Source organism: Penaeus japonicus, unplaced genomic scaffold (assembly GCF_977035675.1).
Source record: "Penaeus japonicus unplaced genomic scaffold, GWHDUDI00000001_assembly GWHDUDI00000037, whole genome shotgun sequence".
NCBI lineage: Eukaryota > Metazoa > Arthropoda > Malacostraca > Decapoda > Penaeidae > Penaeus > Penaeus japonicus.
Genome location: NW_028234439.1, coordinates 26376101 through 26383600, shown reverse-complemented (window position 1 = coordinate 26383600; position 7500 = coordinate 26376101). Strand labels below are relative to the sequence as shown.

The following is a 7500-nucleotide window of genomic DNA, read 5'->3' as shown; positions in this document are numbered from 1 at the left end:
CTCATTATGATTATCATCCCCCTCATCATTACTACCATGATCATTGTCATTATTTTCACATTTTTAAAACTGTCACTACTATTATTGTTATCAATATAATCATTATTATTATTTATATGATTATTTTCACATTTTTAAAACTTTCACTACTACTATTGTTATCAATATAATAATTATTGTTATTAATATCATCCTTATCTCTATTATAATAATTATATTTTTCATGATTTTCATTATCAGCATTATAATATTTTTCATTATTACTATCAATCATGTTTATCATTACAAATTTAATAATATTTTTTGTCATTATTATCTTTATCATTATTACTATCATCATAATATCATTATCATCGTTTTTTATTATCTTTATTGCTATGGTTATTATTCCTAGCATCACCATTATCTGATGTTACTCATTACCCTGATTATTTCTGTTAATATTGCCTATGTTTTTTTAATTAGTCTTCTTATCATCATTATCATAAACACCAGCATTATATTTTATTCCTACTGTCATTCTAATAATCATAATTATGACTAATATTATCACTATTTTTGTAGTTCTTGTAGCTTCTGTTGTTGTTTTGATTATTATTATCCTTTATATTATAAGTATTATTGTTGTTATTTGAACCTATCTATAGATATCAGTAATATCAAAAACATCATCACTATTATGAACTCCAGTACTATTACTGTTATCTTTCATACAATTCCTGGCATCACCAGCAAGCCTTATATTTCATTCAAATCATTTTTATAATTAATGCCCCTGTCATTTCCTTTACATATATTGCTATAACATCTATCGCGTATTCTCATGAATATATTACCATAATGTAATTTTACTTTGTGATAAGAGAGTGTGGCAATTGGTAAAATATAACAACCAGCTTTGAATGCATATTTTATTTAGAGGAAGTGTATTGCACATGATGATGTGAAATAAATTATCTGTGAAAATGGCACCAAATATAGCAACTGCGTCACTTTTTTCTAATCTCAACCATACACAGGTCTTGGAGGGGCGTAACCACGAGATTCACGAGACTCGAAAGACTCGAACGATTCGAAGGAGTCAGGGTAACGAGCCTCTCCTTCGTAGGAGATTTCGGGGACGAATCCTGAGTCTCCGTTGACAGCGAACCTGACGGTCTGCAGGCGGCCGTCGGGAAGCTGCACGAAGTAGGATCCTTGGGTGTCGTCGCCGTCACGGGCCTCCTGGTGGCCGAAGTTATTCCTGGAGTCGCTGTGCTGGACTGCCCAGTCGAAGTTATACTCGGCGGGACCAAATTCCTCAGAGGAGAACTGAAAATGCATTAGCAAATTTATTCACCCTATAGGCTGTAAAATTAGGAACCTGCCATTACAAAATTGATGAGCTCGTCACATAGACAAGAATCGAAGATAGATAAGCTAACTCTTGATGATTCTCTAACCAAGACAGTAAACTAGCAAGACCCATGAATCATAAGCTCTTGTTGCGCTAAACTTACCTGCGGGGCGGAGTAGGAGTAAGGTCTCCTGTCAGCGGCGGCGACAGCCACGAGAGTCACGAGAAGAAGGACCTGGGGAGGAAGTGGATACAGGTTAATACAAAAGAGAAAAGCTTTATATCTTGTTCTAAATGAAGTCTTCCTATATATCTCATAGCTCATAAGTACATTATTTGATTTAAAGTATTAGCATTAGCATTAGAATTTGCATAAATTGCCTTTGAGTTCATGTTGGTGGTAAGGCTGTACAACTTGTGTCGGATATCCAGTGCATGACCGTATTTATACCCATGTGCAGTGACGTCATGCATCAGTTTCTTGCATGATGCAGAACTTGCCATGCGCATGGAAAGTTTATTACCTTAAGGGGAGGAACGTTTTATTTTTGTATTGTTTTTTTTTTTTTTTTTTTTTTTTTAATACAAATTATGATAGTTTATCCAGTACGTTATATTAATAGTTGTGATATTTCTAATTTCCTTTTTGAAAATTATTCCTTCCGTTACCTTGTTATTATTCTTGTTATCATTATTAACAGTAATCGTTATTTTTATATCATTATTATTATAATTATTTTTACTATCATTGTTATTATAATCTTTATCATTATCGTTGTTGTTATTATCATCACCATTATTATCATCATCATCGTCGCCATCGTCAACATTATTATTGCCCTCGTCACAATCATCACCAGCGCCTCCACTACCACCATCATCAACACCATCACCACCACCACCATCATTATCATCACCAACACCACCACCACCATCATCATCATAATCACCACCACCATCATCACCACCACTACCATCATCGTCATCACCACCACTACCATCATCATCATCATTAACCACCACCATCATCATCATCACATTAAATATGAGTAAAATAATTCATGCATTTAGTCGTCTTTTCCACTGGCACGACACCTTTTTTACGACACATATAAGCATCTGGGCGGGGATACATATAACCTCTTTACAGGGAAACGTAATGGGATGACATGCAGAGGCAATAATTTGGCGACACAAACAATGGTATTTGATCATTTACCCTTTTGCCTTCAGCATAGTAAGGGTTTTAAGTCTGTTTATTATCGCTGGTGTCAATGTTGTTTGTATTATGGTTTTATTTTTGTTTTATTTGCCATTGTGGTTTTCATGAATGCTAATATTGGTATCATAATCATTATTATCATTACAGACACTTTTATCATTATTTTTTGTTGTTGTTATTTTTATTATCATCATCATTTTATACGATTATTACCTTCATTATTACTATCATTATCATTATCGTTATCATTGTCATTATCATTATCATTACCAACACTCATCATCACTCATCATCATCATTATTATCATTTTCCTCACCATTATTACTATGGTTAGGATTATCATCACCCTTGTTGCTGTGACTATGCCCATAATACTAACAATAATGATCATTATAGATTTCATAAGATTAATAATAACAATGAAAATATTGATGCTTATAATCATAGGCATTATTATTACTTGTATTTTCTTTACCATCGTCATTTTTATTATCATTATTATCATCATTAGTAGTATTGCAATAAAGTAATGATGATCATATAAATATATATAATGATGATGATAATTCTAATATCGCTAATGGTAATATTAATGATAATGGCAATAATAATAATAATAATAATGACAACAATTATAAATGCTGTTGACAATAATGACAATTATGATACATATGTACTCTTCCCATCATCAGCATCGTGGTAATCATTATTATCATTCGAATTCTTCGTATCATCATTATCATTGTTATTGTCATCATTATTATTTTTATTTTTATTCCTCTCATTATTATGATGGCGATAATTGTTAATTTCATTAATGTAAACATTACTATTATTATTGTTAATTTTACCATTATTATTACTATTCATATTATCAGAACCGTTACAATCATGATTATCATTGTTACTATGTTGTAATTGCTATTTTTTTTTCTTTTATGATTACTGTTAATCATCATTATTCATATAATTTATTATGTAACATATTCCTTGTTATTATCTATTGTTATCATTATTATCACTATTACTGTGATTATTGATATTACTATCCTCATATCGTTATTATTGTCTTCATCATTATTTGTATCTTGATAATCTATATTTTTCTTCTCTGTCTTAACTAATAGTAGTATTGTTATCAATATTTTCCAATTCCTATTGATCCTTATAATACCTTTAATCAGTATCATGCTTTTATTTTGTTAGCATCAATATTATCATCACTATCATCACCTCTGTCGTTATCACTATTATAACTTATACCATTAAGTATAACATTATTTTTTTTCCTGGTGTAATGTTTTTGCCAAGATATGGTTATAAATGGTTTAGAAGATCAACCAGTCTTATATGCATTATTTATTTATAAGAAATAGATTATACATGATGTAAAATAAGTTATCTGAGGGAGTGAAGGTAACCGATGCAGCAAGTGGATCTCATTTTTCTCCCACTTTAACCATACACGGGTCTTGGAGGGGCGTAACCACGAGATTCACGAGACTCGAAAGATTCGAAAGACTCGAACGATTCGAAGGAGTCAGGGTAACGAGCCTCTCCTTCGTAGGAGATTTCGGGGACGAATCCTGAGTCTCCGTTGACAGTGAACCTGACGGTCTGCAGGCGGCCGTCGGGAAGCTGCACGAAGTACGATCCTTGGGTGTCGTCGCCGTCACGGGCCTCCTGGTGGCCGAAGTTATTCCTGGAGTCGCTGTGCTGGACTGCCCAGTCGAAGTTATATTGGGCGGGACCAAATTCCTCAGAGGAGAACTGAAAATGGATTAGCAAATTTATTCACGTCACGGGCTTTAAAATAAGCAACATGCCTTTACAAAATTGAAGAGCTCGTCACATAGGCAAGAATCGAAGATGAATAAGCTAAATCGTGATGGTTCCTTATACAAGACTGTATAAATAAGACCCATGAATCATAATCTCTAGTTGTGCTAAACTTACCTGCGGGGCGGAGTAGGAGTAAGGTCGCCTGTCAGCGACGGCGACAGCCACGAGAGTCACGAGAAGAAGGACCTGAGGAGGAAGCGGATACAGGTTAATACAAAAGAGAAAAGCTTTAAATCTTGTTCCAAATGAAGTTTTCCTATATATTTCAACGCTCATAATTACATTGTTAGATTTAAAGTATTAGCATTATTATTATTAATCCTTTTATCATCGTTTCTGTTCTTGAAACTGCAGAAGGAAAACAATCTAAAAAAAATTTGATTTCGTTGTAACAAATTTGTATAAATTGCCTTTGAGTTCATGTTGGTGGTGAGGCTGTACAACTTGTGTCGGATATCCAGTGCATGACCGTATTTATACCCACTTACAGTGACGTCATGCATCAGTTTCTTGCATGATGCAGAACTTGCCATGCGCATGGAAAGTTTATTACCTTAAGGGGAGGAACGTTTTATTTTTGTATTGTTTTTGTTTTAATACAAATTATGATACTTTATCCAGTAAGTTATATTAAAAGTTGTGATATTTCTGATTTCCTTTTTGAAAATTATTGCTTCCGTTACTTTGTTGTTATCATTCTTGTTATTATTATTATCAGTAATCGTTATTTTTATATCATTATTATTATCATCATTATTATTATTATCATTTTTATTATAATCATTATCATTATTATCATTATCGTTGTTATTATTATCATCACCATTATTATCATCATCATAGTCGCCATCGTTATCATCATTATTGCCCTCATCACCATCATCACCAGTGCCTCCACCACCATCATCATCATCATCACTACCACCACCATGATCATCATCACCACCACCACCATGATCATCATCACTATCACCATCATCATCACCACCACCATCATCATCACATTAAATATGAGTAGAATATTTCATTCATTTAGCCGTCTTATCCGCTGTCACGACACCTTTTTTTACGACAGATATAGGCATCTGGGCGGGGATGAATATAACCTCTTTACAGGGAAACGTGATGGGATGACATGCAGAGATAATAATTTGGCGACACAAGCAATGGTATTTGATCACTTACCCTTTTGCCTTCAGCAAAGTAAAGCTTTTAAGTCCGTTTATTACCTAATATTGGTATCATAATCATTATTATCATTACAGACACTATTATTATTGTTGTTGTTGTTGTTATCCTTATTAACATCGTCATCACATTATACGATTATTACCTTCATCATTACTGTTATTATCATTATCGTTATCATTGTCATTATTATCATCATTACCAACACTCATCATCACTCATCATCTTCATCATTATTGTTATCATTTTCCTCACCATTATTGCTATGGTTAGGATTATCATCATCACCCTTGTTGATGTGACTATGTCTATAATACTAAAAAAAATGACCATTATAGATTTCATAAGATTGATAATAACAATGAAAATATCAATGCTTATAATCATTAGCATTATTATTACTCGTATTTTCTTTATCGTCATTTTTATTATCAATATTATTATCATTATCAGTACTGCAATAAAGTTATGATGAACATAAATATATATATAATGATGATGGTAATTCTAATATCGCTAGTGGTAATATTAATGATAATGACAATAATAATAATGATGTTGACAACAATTATAAATGATGTTGATAATAATATCAATTATGATACATGTACTTTTCTCATCAACATCGTGGTAATCATTATTAACATTCGCATTCTTCGTATCATCATTATCATTGTTATTGTCAGCATTATTATTTTCATTTTTATTACTCTCATTATTATGATGGCGATAATTGTTAATTTCATTATTGTAAACATTACTAGCATTATTGTTATTCTTTAATATTATTATTACTATTCATATTCTCAAAACCGTTATAATCATGATTATGATTGTTACTATGTTGTAATTGGTATGATCTTCTCTCTCTCTCTCTCTCTCTCTCTCTCTCTCTCTCTCTCTCTCTCTCTCTCTTCTATGATTATTGTTAGTCATCATCATTTATATAATTTATCATGTAACATATTCATTGTTATTAACTATCGTTATCATGATCATTATTATTATTACTGTGATTATTAATATTACTATCCTCATATGGATATTATTGTCTTCATCATTATTTGTATCTTGATAATCTTTATTTTTCTTCTTTGTCTCATTGTCACCATCGATAAGAATAGTATTGTTATCAACACTTTCTAATTCGTATTGATCATTAAAATATCTTTAATCAGTATCATGCTCTTATTTTGTTAGCATCAACATTATCATCACTATCATCACCTCTATCGTTATCACTACTATAACTTAAACCATTACGTAAAACATTATTCTTCCTGGTGTAATGTTTTAGACAAGATATGGTTACAAATGGTTTAGAAGATCAACCAGTCTTATATGCATTATTTATTTATAAGAAATATATTATACATGATGTAAAATAAGTTATCTGAGTGAAGGTAACCGATGCAGCAAATGGATCTATTTTCTCCCACTTTAACCATACACGGGTCTTGGAGGGGCGTAACCACGAGATTCACGAGACTCGAAAGATTCGAAAGACTCGAACGATTCGAAGGAGTCAGGGTAACGAGCCTCTCCTTCGTAGGAGATTTCGGGGACGAATCCTGAGTCTCCGTTGACAGTGAACCTGACGGTCTGCAGGCGGCCGTCGGGGAGCTGCACGTAGTAGGATCCTTGGGTGTCGTCGCCGTCACGGGCCTCCTGGTGGCCGAAGTTATTCCTGGAGTCGCTGTGCTGGACTGCCCAGTCGAAGTTATATTGGGCGGGACCGAATTCCTCAGAGGAGAACTGAAAATGGATTAGCATTTTTATTCACGTCACGGGCTTTAAAATAAGCAACATGCCTTTACAAAATTGAAGAGCTCGTCACCTAGGCAAGAATCGAAGATAAATAAGCTAAACCGTGATGGTTCCTTATACAAGACTGTATAAATAAGACCCATG

The 7500-nt window shown here is 33.0% G+C and overlaps 3 protein-coding genes across 3 annotated transcripts; all 3 read right to left on the bottom strand.

The window, feature by feature from the left end:
• Positions 1 to 590: 590 nt before the first annotated feature.
• On the bottom strand, positions 591 to 1762 carry LOC147467320 (pro-resilin-like). The gene is made up of 3 exons (XM_086532089.1): positions 1718 to 1762; positions 1500 to 1571; positions 591 to 1311 (listed from the first exon to the last, which is right to left on the bottom strand). Exons 1-3 carry the CDS (start codon positions 1727 to 1729, stop codon positions 1006 to 1008), a joined length of 390 nt encoding a protein of 129 aa, XP_086388215.1. The 5' UTR covers positions 1730 to 1762; the 3' UTR covers positions 591 to 1005.
• A 2161-nt stretch (positions 1763 to 3923) lies between these two features.
• On the bottom strand, positions 3924 to 4856 carry LOC147467319 (cuticle protein 18.6-like). Its single transcript, XM_086532088.1, has 3 exons — positions 4812 to 4856; positions 4516 to 4587; positions 3924 to 4329 (listed from the first exon to the last, which is right to left on the bottom strand). The coding sequence occupies exons 1-3, from the start codon at positions 4821 to 4823 to the stop codon at positions 4015 to 4017; spliced, it is 399 nt and encodes a 132-aa protein (XP_086388214.1). The 5' UTR covers positions 4824 to 4856; the 3' UTR covers positions 3924 to 4014.
• Positions 4857 to 6932: 2076 nt separating this feature from the next.
• Positions 6933 to 7362, bottom strand: LOC147467318 (pro-resilin-like). The gene has a single exon (XM_086532541.1). The coding sequence runs from the start codon at positions 7360 to 7362 to the stop codon at positions 7030 to 7032; it is 333 nt and encodes a 110-aa protein (XP_086388667.1). The 3' UTR covers positions 6933 to 7029.
• Between the last annotated feature and the right edge of the window lie 138 nt (positions 7363 to 7500).

Bases quoted from the DNA above. Each gene is read 5' to 3' on its own strand.
- LOC147467318 (XM_086532541.1), bottom strand. From the start codon at position 7,362: ATGCTAATCCATTTTCAGTTCTCCTCTGAGGAATTCGGTCCCGCCCAA.
- LOC147467319 (XM_086532088.1), bottom strand. The intron at 4,330-4,515 runs GTAAGTTTAGCA...ATCCATTTTCAG, and splicing joins ACTCCTACTCCGCCCCGCAG to TTCTCCTCTGAGGAATTTGG.
- LOC147467320 (XM_086532089.1), bottom strand. The intron at 1,312-1,499 runs GTAAGTTTAGCG...ATGCATTTTCAG, and splicing joins ACTCCTACTCCGCCCCGCAG to TTCTCCTCTGAGGAATTTGG.